Source organism: Ochotona curzoniae, unplaced genomic scaffold, assembly GCF_017591425.1.
Source record: "Ochotona curzoniae isolate NIBS_2020 unplaced genomic scaffold, NIBS_Ocur_1.0 contig_2723, whole genome shotgun sequence".
NCBI lineage: Eukaryota > Metazoa > Chordata > Mammalia > Lagomorpha > Ochotonidae > Ochotona > Ochotona curzoniae.
Genome location: NW_024465573.1, coordinates 29,540,738 through 29,562,832, shown reverse-complemented (window position 1 = coordinate 29,562,832; position 22,095 = coordinate 29,540,738). Strand labels below are relative to the sequence as shown.

The 22,095-nt window shown below is 43.9% G+C and overlaps 1 protein-coding gene across 1 annotated transcript; it reads right to left on the bottom strand.

Annotated features, from left to right (window-relative positions):
• Nucleotides 1–16,314: 16,314 nt before the first annotated feature.
• LOC121154014 (tripartite motif-containing protein 64-like) lies at nucleotides 16,315–21,779 on the bottom strand (the record flags this gene model as incomplete). Its single annotated transcript, XM_040976756.1, has 6 exons — nucleotides 21,369–21,779; nucleotides 20,646–20,741; nucleotides 19,493–19,723; nucleotides 18,561–18,583; nucleotides 17,239–17,336; nucleotides 16,315–16,703 (listed from the first exon to the last, which is right to left on the bottom strand). Coding segments are annotated over exons 1-6 (1,248 nt in total), but the record flags the coding sequence as incomplete, so codon positions are not given.
• Nucleotides 21,780–22,095: the final 316 nt, after the last annotated feature.

The following is a 22,095-nucleotide window of genomic DNA, read 5'->3' as shown; positions in this document are numbered from 1 at the left end:
CCCTGCACCCATGTGGCAGACCCAGAAGAGGATCAGGGACCTTGGCTTATGATTGGCTCAGCTCTAGCAGATGCATTTGCTTAGTGACTCCCAAGATGGAAGATCTCTCTCTTTCTCTCCCTTTCTCTCTCTCTCTCTCTTTGTCTCTCTTTCTCTCTCTCTCTCTCTCTAAATATATATATATATATCTGATTTTGCAATAAAAATCACTATATCTTAAAAAATAAAAGCAAAAGAAAACAAAAAATCCGTAAACAACAAGGTTGAAGCCAAGAGCAACTGAAGACAGGAACAGGTGTCTTCTTCACCCTCACCTGTGCCTCGTATCAGTGGTTTCATCTCTGGGAGGTCCAGATAGGTCCCTGAAAGTCCGTGGTCACAGTCTCCTTCAGGGGTCTGATGAGTGGCTCCTGTATTTTTAAGATGTACTGAGTTTCATTGGAGTGTCAGATTTAGAGAAATGGAGAGACAGAAGGAAAGATCTTCCATCTTCTGGTTACCTCCCCCAAGAACCACAAGGGCTAGAGCTAAGCTGATTTGAAGGCAGGAGCCAGTAGCCTCTTCTGGTTCTGCTATGCAGATGCAGTGTCCCCAGGTTTTGGACAGGCCTCAGTGACTTTTCCCAAACGTGGGAAGGGTGATGGAAGAGGAGTGCCAAACCGGGTACAACCTGGTGTCCACATGGAATCTCGGCACATGCAAAGCAAGGACTTTAAGCACTAGGCTATCACATTGAGCCCATAATTCATTTATTTTAAAGATTTCTTTATTTATTTCTACTTGTTGCAAAGTTAGCTACTACAGAGAGGAGGAGAGACAGAAAGGAAGATCTTTCGTCCTATGATTCACTCCCCAAGTGACCAGAACTGTTGGATCTGGGTCGATCCGAAACCAGAAGCAAGGAGATTCTTCTGGGTCTCCCTTGCGGGTGCAGGGTCCCGAGCATTGGGCTGTCCTCAACTGCTTTCCCAGGCCACAAGCAGGGAGCTGGATGGGAAGCAGGGCCACTAGAATTAGAACTGACACCCATATGGGAATCCAGCACATTCCATCAAAGACATTGCACTTAACACCGCCACGCTGAAAACAGCATTTATTTACATTTATTGGAAAGCAATAGCCATAGAGTGAAACAGAGACAGACGGAAACCTCCACCTTTATCTTGGCCACACACAGAAAGGCAACGAGGTTGAGGCCAAGTCAACCTGACACCAGGTGCAGTCATCTTCTGGTTACCACAAGGATGCTGTGGATCATGTAGGCACCAGGCCATCCTCCACCTGCTCCTAAGCATAAGCAGGGAGCAGCACTGAACTAGATCACATGCAACACAAAATCTGCACCCACATGGGACCATGGCACCTGCAGGCAGAGGTTGAGCCGGCTGACCCAATACATAAGCCTGGCTATTACTTTAAACAAATGGGAATGCCACTTGTTTGCTCAAATGAGACCCGCATGAACTGACCGCTAAGCTAAAAATAGGCTGCTAAGACAAAACGTGCAGGTTGACCTTCCCCTAAATTCCATGCTCACCTGTGTCTGCTATCAGTGGTCGCAGCTCTGGGAACCTCAGACGTGTCCAGGAAGGTCAGTGGTCACAGTCGGCTTCAGGTCTGTGACGCGGTGCTGCTGCCTGTGAGGACAGTGGCTGTTGGCTGAGAAGGCTCTGGGAAAGTCTGCTCTTGTAGGGTCCACCTGCCCTTAAGCCACACCCACCCAATCATGGGAGCCTCTGATGTCAGCAGAAATCACAAGTGCATGATGGGATCACAGAGACAAGTTTGAACAGGTGATTGGAATTAGAAGGCACTTAAACATGGGTTGGGCTCACTGATGGACACATGTAAATTAGGTTTGTTGGGTCAAATAGTGTTTAGAGCTACTGCAGATGTTTCCAGAGTAAATTTTCACTGAGATCTGAAAAGAATACATCTGAAAAAGTAGCAGACAAGGATCCAGTCAGTTCAACCCTTGGCTCCCATGTTGGAAATCTGAGTGGATTACCAGAATCCTGGTTTCAGCCTGACCTTGACCCTAACTCTTTAGGTCATTTGCGAACGGACTCCAAATGGAAGATCCTCTTTCTGACTGTGTGTCTTTGAATTCCTTTCTGTGTGCCACTCAGCCTTGCAAATTAATGAAATAATTCTTTCCTAATGAAGAAATGATAAGGATTGGTATTGTCTCTGCCATATTGCTAAGAGCTTCCTAGGTCATCTCATTCCACTCTGCATCCAGTTCTCAACCAGATTGCCAGGGTTGATGTGGTTACCATTAATTGCACTTTTAATTCATAACATTGGTAGAGGATTCAGTGATCCCTTTTTATCTAACCTGTGCTTTTCTACTTTTTGCTTATTTTATACACACCAGTTTTGCTGTTTACTTTCAGTGTATCAACTTCATGCCTCTCCTGTTTTCCCAGGCTGTTGATTACACTGAGAGATCAATTGGAGTGATTTCTTTAACATTCAGGGACATGGGATTCATCCCCCTTATATTCCCACTGAGAAAAGTGCTGACCACGAAATTTCAAATCTCTATCCTTTCTAGTCTAATCTCGATCTAGACATATTGAAATTCAATTCCTCCCATGGCTTTCTCAGCCAGAGTTGGGGAAGGCTGAAGCTTGGCAACCATTAACTTCTCAGGTATCCAAACAAAGTGTAGCAGAACCCAAGCTATTCTATTTTGAGTCCCTGCATGCAGCTCAGCAGGAAGTTCAGCTGGAAGCTGAGCAAGATTAAATCCAGCCTACCACTGGGATTAAATACAACCTACCAGGCTCATAACTGGTAACTCATGGACAACCGACTCAAATCAGAGTTAGACAATCATTAAAATATAAAGTCATATGGGGGAACCTAAATTGATCCTGACAACCTCTTAACAGGAGGTCATATGCAAAGATCAGAGCGGGACCCCAGAATGGAGCAGCGGGACAGGAGCAGGAAGGTTTTCCAACCTTGAAGACTGCTGGATCCTTACCAATGACTATCAGTAAAGCACCAAGAACTATATCCCAACTACCAAGGAGACCGCAGGGAATTGAAGTGCCCTCGGAGACCGAGAACTCTGAGGTCATCCACTCCCACTTGAATCTACCACATGGGATGGAAGAAGTCCAAATCCTCCTTCGCAGGATCCAAGAGCATGAGAACAACAGCCAAGAGCCCTTAGCAGACCACAGAAACAGAAGAACAGTAAACTTCCTTTGGGACTCAGGATGGGAGCTCTCTCTGGTCCTCGCTTGGTTCAAACTTTAGGTGCATACCCTCTCTGGCAATGACCATCAGTATCGCTCTGAAAACACCTCAGAACAAACAAATAACCTACCAAACAAACAAACAAACAAAGAAATCTAGAATAGATAGAGAACAACAAGGAAAGCCTAGAATCAGACAGAAACGGTCAGCGTGGACTCAGTTACATCTTACTAGGTGGGACACAAAGATTAGTTACTCCTCACTAGGGCATTGAAGATTTCTCTGCACACCACACCTCAAAACTGTTCTGCACCTAAACTGTTGACATATGTCCTGTTGGAGTTATAAGTCAGTCTAAACTAAAAAAAAAAAAAAAAAAAGCCAAGTTCAGCAAAATTATGTTTCAATGCTATAAAAAGCTAAATACTGCAAGGAAAATAGACACAAGACAGTTGAACAGTAATTGAAATGTCAATCAAGAAGTCACAGGATGTGGTTAAGAACTTGCATTTTTTTTTAACATTTTGGTTACTCAATACAATGTCCACTAATTCCATAATGTTATAAATTGTTGCTGATGTTATGTTGGGGCTTTTAATTGATCGGGATGATACTCTGCCAGCTCTAACTTCACAACACCTATGGTCTCTGCAAGAAGCCGTTGAACTTATGCGGATAAGAAGATACTGGACACTATGCTAGGTATATGCTTGCAATGAAAGAATCTCAACTGACCTTGAACTGTGGTAATGCAGCAAGGTGGAGGAATCCACCATGGGGGAAGGATTTGGAGAGGGGTGCATGGGAACCCCAGGACCTATAAAACTGTGTCACATAATGCATGTAATTAACAAAAAAGAAAAAAAGAATTAGTTAATTCTATAAAAAATTATTTTTTTGATCTACCCAGAGAAAGAGAAAACTGCAAACATCTGCTCTCTACTAGTTGACTCCCCAGGGGGCCATGATAGACAGGGTGAGAAGAGAATCGGCTTAAGGGAGGGGCTGTTAACACCCTTCCAGAAGATGTGATTGAAAGCAATTGAATTAAACTGAATTTCTTATTCTGAACTTCATAAACAAATGACTTTGAGAAGACATATCTCTCACAGAATTGACAAACACAGTAGACTATGCACTTCAGTTAAAAGGAAAATTCTGAAATTCCTTTCTTTCAACCACAAATTTGTGTATATCCATGACTATAATAATCCTAACCTAGGTGATGCTAATGATGCATCTGGGGATACTTGATGTGACAGAGACACAACAGCATCTCTCTGTGCTTTAGTTCCATGAATCTGTAGCTCAAGGATTTCAGGAGATGGGTAGACCTGATTTTCTATGTCTGATGAGTGGTAATTGGTGGGTGGGTCAGGTGCAGGTGAGCAATCCTATCACCAGAGAGAATGCAGAATAGCAGGCCAAGGACAGTCTCTGCAGAAAGCGAGCATGAATCAATCCCAGATGCCTCACCCTGACAGCTTAATCCTGTCTACTATGTTTCTCCTCCACCTAACAGGATGGCATCCTTTTCATGCAAAGAAGAGAGACTGTGGGGATAAACCATTCTCCCATTGGGCTTTGAAGGTCACCCACACGCTTGATCAAGCCATATCAGTAACATACTAGGATAGTAAAGGCTAATGATTCTATGATCAAATAAATGCAATATATTGGTTCCCAGATTCATGGCCTGGGAAAGCTCCATTATTTCGGTGGGTGGGGGGTGTGTAATGTTACAGAGATCTCTCATTCTATGGCATTAGCTCAGTTGTTCTGAGTGTTTGATATAAAAAAGAAGATCATAGTCTTACCTCAAGAGATATGGGAACACAAATGGGACTTGGAGTGACAGAGATGCAAAAGTATAAATGACACATAGCTTCTACTTTTTTCAAGGTTCTAAATCCTGACTTGAAAGAGATAGACAGGTACACAAACACAGGCAAAACGCACACACACACACATTCACACATACACATTCACACAGACAGATTTTGGAGGCAAAGTGAGTGAGATCTTCCTGATACTACTGAGTACACTCCTAGGGAGCAATGTGGGTCTGTCACTCTAGGGCTTGCTTTCCTGTGTTGAAAGTCTCTTAATCCTGATGGCTGTCCTCTCTTTTCTGAGCCCACATCTTCACCTGTGAAAGACACCAGGTGGCCACCTTACCCAGCAGGGTCTGTCTTGGAGGTGCTCAGTGGAAGCAGGTGGCTCACGAGCTACAGAGGTGCAAAGAAAAAGGACCAGGCCAGCATGTTCCAGCTCCTCCCAGCTGAACCCACTCAGAGTAATGAGAAGACACGTGGCTGAGATTCACATGCTCTATTGGACTGACGTCTTCAGTGGAGCGGGGCAGGATAAAAGAGAGGGAATTGGAGAGAGGAATCAGAGACAGGAGCCAGAGCCACAGGAGCTGGCATGGGGCCTCAGCTGACTAGTTCTCTGCCTTCTGATTCATGGACAATGCTCTCCACTTCCAATCCTGTGTTCTGCTTAGGGCCTGGGAAAAAAGTAGACAATGGTGGAAAGTTTGGGGCACTGGTACACGTGTGGAACACTCAGTAAGGAGCCATTTGTGGTGTGAGCATGTGGATGGAAAATCACACTCTTTCTGTGCTTAATTTTGTCAATCAGACATTTTATTAGCAAGAAGAAAGTTAAATCAATTATTAAAATATGAATAGGACTACGGAGGTGAGCAGAAGAATTGTAGTTGTTTGATATAGAGAATCAATGACAAAGAAATCTGGTAGCAAACCCCTAACACTACCGGTTACAGACCTGTACGTTTCTCTATTGACTATGTTTCTCTCCTTGAATCAGTCAAGATCCCATATTGCAACCAGCTCCAATCCAGGAGGCCGTGCTTCCCAACCTGTTCTCTGTGGCCTGAGTAAGCATTCGGGCATGACCCCAAGCCTTGATCCCTGCACCCATGTGGCAGACTCAGAAGAGGTTCAGGAGCCTTGACTTCTGATTGGCTCAGCTCTGAGAGTAGCAGCTGCTAGGTAAGTGAATCAACAGTTAGTCTCTTACCTATATAACTTGTAGTTGTTGTAAAAACAGATTATACAGAATAGAGGCAGAGAGAATAATCTTCCCCCTGCTGGCCTCCCAATAAATGCTCACATTCATAACAGGTGATATGATCCACCTTGAAGACTCATAAGAAGCTCCTGGCTCGTGATTTCAGATTGACACAGCTCTGACAAGTGCACTCACCCGGGGAGTGAAACAGTGGACAGATGATCTTCCTCTCTATCTTTCCTCCTCTCTATATACATTGGACTTATAATATGAATACAGAAATCTTAAAAAAAAAATAGGAATCTTCTGCATTCAGATCGACTCAATTTTGGGTGTTAAGGTCATTTGGAAACATAAAGCAGAAGGTAGAATGTCTTTTTTCTCTGTCTCTCCTTCACTATAAAATTCCATTCTAACAATATTTCTTACAAATGTAATATTTAAAAAGATGCAATCACACAGAATTTTTTCACTGTTTATGGAGTACCTGATCTTTGCCACTTAATTTCAAACAGCTCTCAGGCTTTGACTTTAAGTTGATTCTTTTTCCCAAAAGCCCTGCTGAGATTACGAGGGGTAGGAGGAAGTAATTTCCATTTTTCTTATGTTCTAAGCAGTAAATGCACACTAAGAAATATCACAACACACACACACGCACAGTCATACACAAACAGACACACAAACACATACTACATTGAGACTCTTGCAGTTTTCCTATGATTCTCTATCTCTTTGCACTAATTCTCTTACCTGATTTTACCAGTTTAGGATTCTGGAATGTATGTGTTCTGATGGAGTGTTACCCCATGCTGTTCATATTAGCCATGAACACAAGCATTTTGTCAGCTGAGTCCCGTTCTCCTTGAGTGAAATGTTTGTATTCTAATGCTGGAAGGTTGGATCCAGGAAAATTCAAGACCACAGAGATTCCCAGATAATTGACAGATGTCTCATCTGGAAGCATCCTGCTCCGCACAAATTGAGGGATCTTACAACTGGGACTCTTTCTCCTATGGTTCTCCTAGTGATAGATTTCCCCAGTATCTCAGAGACTGACACTCTCCTCTCTCTGTCCCAGTGTTCACTGTACAACGAAGGAGGCTGTGAGGTAGTGGAGACTCCCAACACAGGAAATCAAACCCTGGCATGACATTGCTCCCTGGGAATGTACTCGTTAATGTTGAGCAGATCTCACTTCGCTTCCTAAATTTATGTGTGTGTGTGTGTGTGTGTGTGTGTTTGCCTGTGTGTTTGTGTAACTCTAACTCTTTCAAATAAGAAATTAGAAACTTTGAAAAAAGTGGAAGCTATGTTTCATTTATATTTTTGACATATCTGTCACTCCGAGTCTCATTTCTGTTCCCATATCTCTTGAGGTAAGGCCATCATCTTCTCCCTCTTGATATCAAACATTCAGCACAGGGCCCGGTGCGATGGCGCAAGTGGTTAAGGTCTGCACCTTGCACGCCCATGATCCCATATGGGTGCCGGTTCTAACCCAGCAACCCTGCTTCCCATCCAGCTCCCTGCCTGTTGCCCAGGAATGCAGTGTAGGATGGCCCAAAGCTTTGGGACCCTGCACCCGTGTGGGAGACCCTTAAGAGGATCCTGGCTTTGGATTGGCTCAGCTCCAGCCGTTGCGGCTGCCTGGGGAGTGAATCATCAGACAGAAGATCTTCCTCTCTGTCTCTCCTCACTTTATATCCGCCTTCCAATAAAAATAAAATAAATCTTAAAAAGAAAAAACATTCAGCACAGAACAAGTGCTCTAGAATGAGAGATCACTGTAATATTACAAATTCCCTGAAATAATGGAATTTTCCTAGGCTGTGAATCTGGGAACTAATCAATTACACTTATTTGATCATGGGACCATCATCCTTTTAATTCTTAGTTAGATACTGATATGGCTTGAGAAAGGGTGTGGGTGATCATCAAAGGCCTGTGGGAGAATGATTTAATCTCCATAGTCTCACTTCTTTGCATGACAGTGATGAGATCCTGGTGGGTGGAGGGGCAAAAGAACAGACAGGATTAGGCTGTCGGGGTGAGACATGAGGGAATCATTTATGCTGACTTTGTGCAGAGGCTGTCCTTGACACTGCCTCTCTGAGAATTCTGTCTGGTGACTGGTCTCTTCACCTGCACCTCAACCACCAGTTATTACTCATCAGACGACCAAAATTGGACCTATCCATCTCCTGAAATCCTGGAATTACAGATTTATGGAACCAATACAAAAACACACTTTAAAGATTTATTAATTTATCTCAATGGCAGAGCAACACGAGGGAAGAGAAAAATGAGAGAGATAAGAGATTGGCTGGTTAGACTCCAATTCAGTCAGGAATTTTGTCCGTGGGAATACCACATATGTGAATCCCATGTAGCTGGATGTTAAAGCAATCACTCCAATTGATCTCTCAGTGTAACGAACAGCCTGGGAAAACAGGAGAGGCATGAAGTTGGTGCAGTGAAAGACAGCAGCAAAACTGGTATCCAGGAAAAAAAGCAAAGATAGAAAAGATCAGGTTAGTCAAAACGGGATCACTGAGTCCTCTACTGATGTTGTTAATTAATCAACACACTTAGTTCTTTGGTAACCATATCATCCTGGGCAATCTGGTTGAAACTTTGGATAGAGAGTTGAAAGAGATGATCATGGAGCATGGCAGGGAGAGTACGAATTCTTATCATCTATTGCATATGAAAGAATTAATTTCATTATTTTGCAAGGTCAAGTGGCACACACAAAGGAATGGACACACAGAGATCTCCCATCTAGGGTCACTTCCCAAATGACTGCCAAGTTTGGGACTCAGGCCTAGCTAAAACCAGGATTCTGGCAACCCACTCAGATTTCAAACATGGGTGCCAAAGGCTGCACTGACTGGGTCCTTGTCTGCTGCCTTTCCTGATGTACCCTTTCCAGATCTCAGTGAAACGTTCCTCTACAAACATCTGCAGTATCTCCACAACCCCACTTTTCCCAATAAACCTCATTTACATGAGCCCATCAGTGAGCCCAACCCGTGTTTACTGTACCTTCTAATTCCAATCACCTGTTCAAACTTGTCTCTGTAATCCCATCATGCACTTGTGATTTCTGCTGACATCAGAGGCTCCCATGATTGGGTGGGTGTGGCTTAAGGGCAGGTGGACCCTATAAAAGCAGACTTTCTCAGAACCTTCTCAGCCAACAGCCATTGTCTTCACAGGCAGCAGCACCGCGTCACAGACCTGAAGCTGACTGTGACCACTGACCTTCCTGGACACGTCTGGAGTTCCCAGAGCTGTGACCACTGATAGCAGACACAGGTGGTCATGGAAGTTAGGGGAAGTCCCTCCTGCACGTTTTGTCTTACCAGCCCATTGTAAGCTTAGCGGTCAGTTCATACTGGTCTCATTTGAGCAAACAAGTGGAATTCCCACTAATGTGATGGTATCCATGCATGCATCTTGGGCCAACTTGCTGAACCTCCGCCTGCAGGTGCCATGGTTGCATGTGGGCACAGATTTTGTGTTGCATGTGCTCTGGTTTTGTGTGCCTCGTGCTTATGCCTGGGAGAGGTGAGGAGGACATCTTGGTGCCTTTGTGATCCACAGCATCCTTGGGGTCTAGGAGAAGACTCCTGTTTCTGGCTTCAAATTGACGTGGCCTGGACCTCGTCCCCATTATACGTATGGAACAGCAAATAGAGAAGCCTTTCCTATGTCTCTCCTTCACTCTCTGACTAGATATTCCCCTAAAAGTAAATAAATCTTTAAGACAAGTAGATTCTGTGCTCAGCGTGGTAGGCTAGTGGCTAAAGTCCTTGCCTTACAAGTGCAGGGATTCAATATGGACGTTGGGCTTTATCCCGGCTGTGCCACACCCCTCCATCATGCTTGTGCCACACCCCTCCATCATGCTTGTGGTCTGGGAAAGCCACTGAGGACTGCCCCTCCAAAAAAAGCCTTGGGATCCTGCACCCCCGTGGGAGACCCTGAAGAAGCTCCTGACCTCTGGCTTCAGATCAGCTCTGCTCCAGCCCTTGTACCCACATGTGGAGGGAACCAGCAGATGAAGTTCTTTCTTTCTGTCTCTCCTTTTCTCTGTCACTATGACTTCAATGAAATGAAATGCATCTTTAAAAATCAATCAATCAATAAATACTTTAGAAATTAAAAGGATGGCATAGCATCCACGGCTAGAACATTTGAATACCTTGGTTTGTGTGATATAGTGCAAAAACCTTACTCATGCCAATGTTGTTCGTATGTATAGATGCTAATATTGTGGCATCTGGTCCTACGTTTTTGCAACACACAAGATGCCAAATGCCTTCCTGTGCATACCTGAAGCTTCATCAGAAATAGTGATTCTAGTAAACATAGGAAGAAGCCAGTCAGAAAAACATTTCACCTGTTTTGAATGTGTAAATTTTAGTTTGTCTCTGTGCCCTAAACATAGCACCGAAGCAAACATCAACCACTACTTTGTTTTTTCTTGTCCTCAGATGCATCATTAGCATCACCAAGGTTAGGGGTGTTATAGTCATTGAGTTTCACCAATTTGTGATTGATGAAACAACATTCACAGAAGTTTCCTTTAATTCTGAACTAGATAGCCAGCTGTGTTTGTCAATTCTATGAGATGCATCTCTCATTAAAGCTGTTTTTCATGAAGACCAGCTTCAGAAATTCAGTTTGATAAGACTGTTTTCAATGAACTCTTCTTTGGCTGATTCTCTCTCTCTTTTTTAAACATTTATTTACTTTTATTGGAAAGTCAGATCTACAGAGGGGAAAGAGAGACAGAGAGGAAGATCTTGCATCCGATGATTCACTCCCCATGTGACTGCAATGGCCGGTGCTGTGCCGATCCAAAGCCAGGAGCCAGGAACTTCTTCCAGATCTCCCAAATGGGTGCAGGGTCCCAAGGATTTGGGCCATCCTCCACTGTGTTTCCTAGGCCACAAGCAGGAAACTGGATAGGAAGTGCAGCTGCTGGAATTAGAACCTGTACCCATATGGTTTCCTGGCACGTTCAAGACAAGGACTTTAGCTGCTAGGCCAGCATGCTGGGCCTGGCTGATTCTGTATATATGAAAGTCTTGTGCACTTTAGTATCTGTGGGGAGTTTGGTTCTATACTTGTCCTGGATGGCAAAATTAGAGGATGCTCAAAGTCTCTTAGAGAAAAGTTTGTTATAAAATACATATCTTCCAATCTTATTTATATTTTATCAATTGAATCTTTGCTTGATAAAGAGGAAGAGATAGAGTGGGAGAGAAAAAGAGAGAGAAAGAGATATGCAGAGACAGAGATATTGCTCACAGACTGGTGCAGCATGCAAATAGCCATAAAAGTCAAATCCAGGAAAGATTCAAATGATGTGCTTAGAATCCAATCCTGGATTCCCCCACAGTGGGTGAGTCTCTAACCCTACTGAGCCATGTGTGAGCAATGTCTGGGTATGGACACAATAAGGAGCAACCTAGGTGCCTTTCTGTCTAGCCACCTCTACCCTGTCCTGGTTTTTGTGTTCTCCAGTGGGAGTGGTAACCCAAGAGGGAGATGCCCACTATCTCCCTACTAGGCCACTCCCACTCCCGGATGATGCACTCTCCAGGTGGTTCTGGAGTTTAACAGACAGATTAAGCCCACAATGCCAGCCTCTGCCATCTGATGCTGCAGCAAAGGCCAACCAACCCTCACCCACTCTAATTTTTGCTTGCACCAATCAGAACAGTCAGCCCAACCTGGCCCTTCTCTGATCTAGCTCACATGAGGACCACAGGGGTTGTAGCCCTGCCTGGTCTGGTCCGCCCCCATCCCAACACATGTTCTATAGTGGGAGTGGTTGTCCAGCAGGGAGCCCACATTCACCCTGCCAGCTTTACCCCCTCACCCCATGGTTCTCACGTGTGCTGTTTGGGAGCTGCAGTCACATCTGGTACGGCTCTTCCCACCTTGGCATCCCTTTGTGTGCACTAGTTTGTGGTTTGACCAAAGCTGGCCCTACCTACACTCTATGATGGTGTTGGGATTTGCCAGTGGTCAATGTAAATGGGTTCACCCTGGTCTGCCCCCCACCTATGCCATATGTATGATGCTGGATATCTTCCTCTGTTCTGATCCGGGTTGCTCCCTATCATGGTTCTTCCACTCACCTGTAGGGACTGTGTTCCGACAGAGGAGTTTCCCAAGCTCCTCCATCAGAACCTCTCCCTATGCCAGGTCTTGTGCATACTGGTGGATACATGGGCCAGCCCTCAAGGCTGGCATTCAATTCATTCTAGTTCTTGGTGTTAGATGTTTTACCCCAGCCAAGGCTTGTCCATACCCAGACACTGCTCACACATGGCTCAGGTGGGGCAAGACCCAGCCTAGTCAATCCAACATTTATGCAGGTTCTTCAGAGCACCAGACGGGGCTGGCATCTCGCGCAGCACTGTGCACCCATCCCCAGTCCACACTTGTGACAAGGGAGATTGCAGCCATATCCAGACCAGAATGCAGCCCCTACTCTGGCCTCTGCACTCTCCTGTGGGAAGCCCAACCCAACAAGGGTGTTCTCTCACAGCTCCCCAACCCAGTCAATTCCCAGCCCTAGATTACATACCTGTGCCAGTGGTTGCTCTGACCCAGTTGGCTTAGCCCCTCACCTGTCTCAGCATTTGCTTTCGATGCTGTGGCGTAGTAGCTCTGTCTCATGCAGACCAGTTGGTGTAAGAGCCTAGTTCGGCATTACATGTGCTCCATCCTGATTTCTGTTCCTTTTTGTGAGTTGAAGTTCGCTTGCCCCAATATACATTTAAAATATGCATTTGCTGGTAATATGGGCCCTCATTTGTATATTAAGTTATTACATTAAATGCTCTGTGAACCATAGGTCTTGATCTGAGAAGTAAATTTTTAAGACAATTTCTAATTTTGAATATTATGCAGTTTTTTTTTTGTACCAGGATGCTACAGGTTTCAAGAGTATATTACTGAACAGAGTAAAACTGAGCTGCATTTGGTTGCTGGGAGTGTAAGACCACAAACTATTTTCCAATGAACATTATATTGACTCACACGAGGAAGAGAAAGCAAAATAATAGCAAAAACAAAACAAAACAAAAAAAAAACATAATATAGCATACAAGTTTGGAACAGTCGTTAATTGTCACATTAAAAAAAATTAATCGTTGGGCCTGGCGCTGTGGGCTAGTAGTGAATTCATCGCCTTTAAGACCCGGGATCCCATATGGGCACCGGTTCTATCCCAGCAGCCCCGCTTCCCTTCCAGCTCCCTGCCTGTGGCCCGGGAAAGCAGTCGAGGACGGTCCAAGGCTTTGGGACCCTGCACCCGCGTGGGAGACCCGGACGAGGCTCCTGGCTTCGGATCGGCATAGCATCGGCTGTTGTGCTCACTTGGGGAGTGAATCATCAGACAGAAAATCTTCCTCTCTGTCTCTCCTCTCTGTATATACGCCTTTCCAATAAAAACATAATAAAAATAAATCTTAAGAAAATAAAAAAATAAACCTTTAAAAAATAAATCATTAAAGAAAAGATTAATAAAAAGGTGCATTTGTCTCAAATGCAGGTCCTTGTTTTAAACCATATAAATTGATGCAATGGACACTGAGCAGCAGTTCTGATCCAAGAAATGTATCTTTAGGTCAAGCTGAATACTGAGCGTCATACAGTGTATTTTCCTGCACCATGACACACTGTGACATGCCATGTTGGACTGTCTCTTTGAGACGTGACTACAATTCTTTTGATATGACTTCCTATTTATGAAGTTGAAAAAGTCATAGAAGACGGTTCAAACATTTGAACCTCTGAGGCTTACATGGGAAATGCTGACAGAACTCCGGGCTACCGGCTTGTCCTGGATCAGCCCCAGCTCTTGAAGGCATTTGGACAGTGCACTAATCCGTGGTGGATCTCACTCTCCTGTTCTCTCCCTCTAATCCTGCCTTTCTAATCAACGACATTTTATCAAAAGATTTAATGCATTTTCTAGGTGTATATTAGGATACGCCTATAGCAAGTAAGAAAATGAATTCCAGGAAAAAGGAGAGATCTACAGCAAATAGAAATGTGCGTGTTAGGGGCGCAGAGAAACAACCTGGTGGCTGAATCCTGCTCTTGCTTTCTCCAGGATTCTATGTGGATGCAGGTTCACATCCCAAGTGTTGCACTTTTCTTCCAGCTCCCTGGCTGTGGCCTGGGAAAGCAGCTGTAGGTAACCAATAGCTTTGGAAGTCTGCCCCCTTGTGGGAGACACAAGAAGCTCCTAGTTCCAGGCTTCAGATTGGCTCAGCTGGGAACATTGCAGCCACTTCAGGAGTGACTCAGGGAATGGAAGATATTTCTTTCTGCCTCTCTTCTCTGTAAATCAACCTTTCCAATAAAAAATAAAATAAAATGTTTAAACAAAATATCTTGTGTTAGGGTAGCATTCTGGCATAGTGAGTTAAGCTACTTCCTAGAGTTGCCCACAGGAGTGATGGCTCAGTTGGTAGATTGCTCCACTTCCAATCCAACTCCCTGTGAATGTGGCTGGGAAAACAGCAGAACAAGGTCCAAGAGCCTGGGCTTAAACCACCAATGTGAGAGACTCAGATACAGCCCAGGTTGCTGGGCATCTGAGGAATAAAACAGAGTGGAGGTCTATGTGGCAGCCTCGTTTTTTACATCTGCCGTGGTAATAAATGAATGTGTTTAAAAAAAATTTTCTAGCAAATTACCCAACCAACTCCCATGAAACACGTATAAACAAATGTGTGAAATATAAACACGGAATTATAAAAGCAAACAAAATATTTTATGCATCTGACTACAGTTTGCTGAATCCTAGTGCATAGAAACACTTAAGCACTGAGGTGGTCAAATTAAAGTAATCACCATGTTAACCCCAATGCATAGACCAAGACAAAATTTTTAACAGATGGGAGGGGTAGAAATTGGAATTATTTTGCTAAGTAGGCAAGCGGCATCTCTTGCCTGCAACAGGATCCCATATAAGCACTGGTTCTGATCCTGGTGACCCCTCTTCCCATCCAGCTCCCTGCTTGTGGGCTGGGAAGGCAGTCAAGGACAGCTCAAAGCTTGGGACCTGCACCTGCGTGTCAGAAATGGGGGAGGCTCCAAGTCCTGACCTCAGATCGGCTCATGTCAGGCCGTTGAGGCCACATTGGATGGAAGATATTCTTTGTCTCTCCTTCTCTTTGTATACACACCTTTGTAAAAATAGTAAAGATATCTTAAAAAAAAGGGGGGGGAGGAGAAACATGTTCCTTCTTGTCTTCTTGCTAAGAGTATAAGAGGGTCTTTCATTTCACACATTCCTGTTTATTCCGTTCTTTTCTTACGTTTATTATCCAAAAAACATATACTTATATGTAGTGTATTCTCCTGCTTTTTCACATGAATTTTAACTGGACTGTGACCACAAGTCTCACATACATGCACACTTGCATTTTTTATAGGTAGCACCAATCGTTCCTCTCAGTTTATCTCAAACAGGCACCAAGAGTCACTAAGTGCTCCTTGTGACTCTGTCGTGAGAATGCACTTCTGACAAATGCAGAATGTTTTTATATTTTTGGTTTTACTTATTTTTATTGAAAAGGTCTAGCAAAATATTGGAGGATGGCTCAATTTCTTGACAAAAGCACCTGAACATGAGACCTTTAAGAATTGTTGGCTCATCAATGGGGGTTGTAATTCTATAGGGGATGCTGAACAGGTACTAGAATCAGACAAGCATTGGTTGCAATATTCTTTATTAAAGTTAAATTTCATATAAAGTTTCATACATTCAATGTGGTTGTCCAATTTAGCAACATATAGTGATTACAATTAATCTACCTTCCCTTAGATACAAGGCATACAAAGACTGTGATGTCTCCCATCAGAAACATTTTAACACTGTTAGACTATCCACCCTGACAGTTAACTAAAACAATTATAAAATGTGACAATTTATGGAGTACCCATGCAAAGGAAGGGCTTCAGAGGGTAGGAGAATAAGTTTGGAGGGAAACAATGTATGAGGGAGCTTTGGGAAACATCATAGAAGCTCACCATTCCATATTCACAATCAAGAAACACCCCAACCAGACCCACAGGCCTCTCCACATAGTGATGTAGTCTTGGATTTCTGGTGCAGAGCATGTGACCATCACCACACTTCATGGAATAAAGGAAAAATGCACCCTCTGTGTCAATAAAGGTATCGGGGTCATCTATGCTGGAATCACTACAGAGTCCTAGAATCCAGTTGGAGGAGTGCGATACATCCACCTCGAAGTAATGCCTGCCAGAGCGGAAGGTCGGTGCACCCCACGCAACAAAACTCTGTGCTCTTGGGCCTTGACTGGGAGCATCATGGTGTTCTCCAAATATTTCAGAGCTGAGATCCTCAGAAAGGCATATGTAGTGACTCGCCACATTCTTTTCCAAACCATTAGACACTGCAAAAAAGAAGCGAACAAAAACTAGTCGATGAATTACCATTTTCAGGTTCTAAAATCAGATCTATGTATCTTTCTTTCTCTCTTTCTATGTATAGAATCACCTCAGGTGTCCTCCTAGCAAGAAACAGGATATGGACAAAAATGACAAGGGACAAGTTCAGGTTGCTGTCATGCTACTAAGATTGTGGACTTCATGGCCTGGAAAAGTCATTTAAATTACAGTGAAAATGAAGATCAAAATAATTACTACAGGAGCTGATATCCCTCATGGGAGCCGGTTTGTTTCCAGTCAGATGCATTTGCAATCCAGCTCCCTGCCGCTGAACCCAAGATCTTCTGCCTGATGAAAAGCTTCATTACAAAGCTCAGTTTGGATCACTGTAGTAAAGTGATTCAGCAAAGGGCAAAGATAGCATTTTAGTAAACCCTATTGTGTTTCCAGGTGCGCAACATGGACTAATCTGGGAAAGGGCTCATGTCCCACACACTGAAGAAGGCAATGAGAGCTAGACTGATGCAGGCTGATGCTTACCTCTGAAATTATTCAGCATCTGTTGAAGTCCACTGATGCTCCAAGAAGTCAGTACAGGGTCCACTGGCTGGGGCCTGTATCTCCGTATGAGCTCTGCTCTGTGAGGAACAACACATGACACTTCAGGCAAGGGCAATCACGCAGTCACAAAGACTTCTACAGTGTACACAAGCAATGTTGCTTGAGAGTCTTAATTTAGCAGGGTTTTGAAGATAAATTTCACTCACTACTTCATTGTGATAAATGGATAATCATTCTGAATATCACATCACATCGAATTGCCTCATCTTCTAAGATGTTTGTATCCCTAAAATATTGGCCACCATGCTGATTCTACCAGTATCCTCTATTTCAGGGAAAGTAGAGTTCTGATTTCTGGCAATCTTTTCTTTTTTTTTTTTTTATTATTGATTTTTTTTATTACAAAGCCAAATGTACAGAGAGAAGGAGGGACAGAGAGGAAGATTTTCCTTCCGAAGATTCACTCTCCAAGTCGCCGCAATGGCTCGTGCTGCACCTATGCCAAGCCAGGAGCCAAGAACTTCCTCCAGGTTTCCTACATGGGTACAGGGGCACAAGGTTTTGGGCTGTCCTCGACTGCCTTCCCAAGCCACAAGCAGAAAGTTGGCTGGGAAGTGGAGCTGCCGGGATAGCAACCAGAGCCCATATGGGATCCCGGCATGTTCAAGGCAAGGTCTTTAGAGGCTAGGCCGCAGAACTGGCCCCCGAGTTCTGGCAATTGTATATAGCCAAGATCATGAGCAATAATCTATAGGCAATCTACTAGCAGTCATCCCCAACAGCACATCAGTGACACATCCTCGGAGCCAGGAGGCTTGGGGCATGTCTGCCACACAAGGAAAAGCAATTCCAGCATGGCAGCCCTGGTCCTGGGGAAGCTGAGTCAGAGGATCCCCCTGATCCGCTCTGAAAATGGGAAATTCTAGGAGAGAGCAAGGCCTGCTCACTGCTACTTCCAAGAGCAAAGCCTCCCTTCTCTTCCCAGCCTGAGGAATCCTCCTCTTTCCTGTGCTCATATTACTTTCCCACCACTTGGTTTCTTGAGATACTGAGGTAGTAGAAGGAGCAGAGAGGACAGACAGGGTGAAGCAGACTCCAGAAAGCAGAAGCATACATTCACACATTTGAAGTCAGCCACTTCTAAACTTACTTAAACCAAGGAGAAAAGTGCTGAGAACCCCTGCTCCACTAAATGGGGACACAGACTGACAGAACTGTGTTAATAGAGCAAATTACAAACACCTGACTCATCATCAGGGACACAATTTCTCACCCATCAGAGATGGTTGCTCTACACTCACCTTTCCAATTCCATCTTCACATTCTGAAAGAAAAAAAAAAAAAGACAAAAAAGCGGTTAACTCGGAGAAGTTTTTCATTGAACTTTTGGGGAAAACTCATCATTTCTGTGAATGTGGTTTGCTTTAATTACTAAGAATTATCAACATCAGCAAGTAACAGAACCTGAGCTACCTCATGAAGGAATTCCAGTGTGAGCCCAAAATAGGTGGACCTCAGCATGAAGCTGTGAAGAGATGCCACAGGATGTAGGCTGAAGATCAAGTCCCAGCTATCATTCCTAGAGAGAGCTGAGCACTTCTGACTACAGTGCTAAGCAGAGAAGAGAGCTGTCTGAAAAGCAGAGTGCATTACAATGGGTGACTGATCCTGCCCAAGCAAAGGGCAAAGCCTCCAAGTTCTTCAGCCAATTGCTTTTAGATTAAAGATCAGAGTGTTCTTCTCAAAAGGCAGGCAGTGGGGATACTTTTTTAGGTAGCCAATTACAAATTTATAGCATTGTCCAGAGTCGTGTAAATTAGTCTTTTAAATATCAGTATATTCTTGAGTCCTGGCTGCAGTTTCCTTAGAGAAAATGCATTCCTTATCCTTTCAGCTTTTGATGGCTGATCCTGCTCAACACAGGAAGCTTGCTGATTTTCAGAATGGATAAGAAACATGTTACACTGTCATGATTACGTTTCTGTATGACTCTTTCTGGGAGCAGCATTTTTGATTACAGGTAGAGAATTTTATCCGATGTATTATCACAAAGACACAGAAAAGGTTTTCTGCCCATGCAGAATTAAGTGTTCGGGTAATCAAATCTTTGAGTCATTCATTACACACGTGTCATGCAGCTGAGAGTAGCTATAGGTGCAGTTAACATTTTAGTGTCCTGACCACCTGCTCAGAGAAGCACACATGTCTCTGAACGTGGCCCTTCCCTGCTCACCTGCAGTAACTCCATGTCAGGCTTGTGGCACATCTCAACCAGCTCTTTGTATTTTTCTTTCACGCAATGTATGTGTTGGGTCATGCTCGATTCATGGTCCTGGAACTGCTGCAAAAGCTCCCGTGCTTCGCTGTGCAGTCTCTGCAGGTGCAGCTCTTCTTCCTCATGAAGAAGCATATGCATCTTCTGATACTGTGCCTTGATCATCTCCTCCCTTAGGGACACATACTCCTGTAGAGAGATATTAGCTCATGAGAATTGCATAGCTTCACACTTAACAGGAGTTTGAAACATCTCATATCATTGGCTGAGTTGACCCTACCTTCCCTAGGAGCACCTGTTGCAGCCTCTCTGCTTCACCTCTTGCTCATTCTAATGTGCTAAGACAGCATGGATGGCCTAAGGGCTTGTGCCTTTGATGGCTCACATGAGGGCTGCAGGTGCAGGGAGAGGCTGCCTCATTCAGCCCAACATTGCCATGGCTCTTCCTGCCACTTGGGAAGAGAACCAGCACATGGAACATATCTGCTTGTATTTCTCCCTCTCTGTCACATGTATCTTCAAATACTGAAAAACTCTCAAGGAACACTTTACCAACTTCATGCTGAGTTAGTACACCATTTCTTAGGTGTTGTGGGGTGCTACGAATGCCTCTGCACACTTCTAGTCTTTTCTCTTCAAATATACTCCAGAAGGAACTCAGGGTCTCTCTCTAGATATCTGTCTCACTTTCCATCTCATCTCTCACCCTCTTCTTCATCAATGCTCTAATTGTATCACTAATTCTATTCATTTCTATATCTTTTGCTTCCTGGCCTTTATCTTTTTTTCTTTTGATGCGTAAACATTACACAGCACACAGATATTTGTGCAATTATTCTATTTTCCATACTGGTACTATGTATTTCTCTTTTGGTATTTTAGTACTTGTGTGTCTGAGAAGATTTGTGTAACACTTCTAAGTTGGACCAGCAATAGCTGGGATGATGATTTCCTCTAGTATCCTTCTCACCAGCTCTTTCAGCTAGTGAGAGAGTTATCGTTGGAACACTCTGCTTTGGGTGTGAGGAAATCACTATCCTTGAAGAGGAAGTGGAAATTGCTCAAAGGTGTAAGGAGTTATGTTCTTTGTATCCAATCTTTTCATTCTTACCATAAATGAATGCTTCTTCCTTTTTTGCTTGGGCACACAGATTTTCACTTCCTGCATCAGTTCCCATAAAGCACTCATTTCCTTCAGAAGTGTTCCCTGTAAAATAATTTTAGGGTTAAGAAACAATGAGGTGAGGTAGTGTCTACTTTTCCTCCCTGATGAATGGGACTTGGCAGGGGTTCGGGCATTTTCTTCATTTCCTTTTCCTTTCCCTGCCTTGCCTTGCCCTCCCCTCCCTTTCTGTCCCATTCCTTTGTTTTCCTTTCCTTTTTATTGTTTTGTTATTGGTTTCATGTAGAACAAATCTTCATATTGTCACACAGTAACCTATTTTGCATATGATATCTAGGACAACGGACATGACAGAAGATTACAATGGACTGTCTGTAGAAAGCCTGAGGGTTGTACACAACATTCATGGAGAAAACTGTGGTATGTGACTGGCGTTGAAACACTCACTGTTGCAGACCACTGGTTGTATCAACACTGACTGAGGGTGCATAAACACTGTTTCCAACTAGACTCTTCTTCAAGATACATCAGCCCAGCTCTGAGGCTTGATCAACATAAGCACAGCATTGAAGGACCTACAAGCCTCTTGGGATATATAGTGAAGAGACCACCTCTACAATGTCTTTCTCACCTACCCATGAGCCTAAGTCCACATCTTTTTCTCCAACTTGAGGTCTCTGAGAACCTGCCCAGCTGTTAGATATCACTCACCCTGGATTCCTCAGCAGCAAACTGCAGCTGGCTGTGGCCATGTCCGTTGGCTTTGAAAGATTCAGAGGCAGAATCACAGCACAGATTCTTGTCCAAGTCACCCAGTAGTCCTGTGGCGTCGCTGTGTGCACCACAGACCTGCCCATGTGAGCTGGGGACCTGGCTCATTCTGTCCATCCTGGCAGCATTAGCCAGTTTCTGAAGTCTTATGTTGGTTTTGAAGTTTGTCTTCTCTGACTTCTGCCTACACTCTGGGCAGCAGAGTGGCGATGAGCCTTCTTCCCAGCTCAGGTAGACGCAGGGTCGGCAAAAGCTGTGGCCACACTCCAATGTGACAGGATCCAGGAAATACTGGCAGCAAATGCTGCATGTGACATTGCTCTGGAACTCTTGTAACATGAATGGATCCATGATTCACTGCAGACACTGTAAAATTAGAGAGAATTGTGGTAATTATTTCCTGAGGCAACAAAGCAAAGATGAGTGTGCAGCTCTGTCCTACTTAGGCTCTGGGGATCCTCATTATTAAGTCAGCCCCATATAAAGTTCAATTTAAGAAGCACAGTCAAGCTGCATCTATAAGCTAATGAAATATCAGTTAAGCAAGTATCAGCTTTGTTTCAAGTACATTACAAATTTCCTTAGGAGGGCCAACAAGGAAGCTTATTGCTTAAAGGCCTTTCCTTGAACAAGTTGAGATCCCATATTGGCATCCGCTTTAATCCAG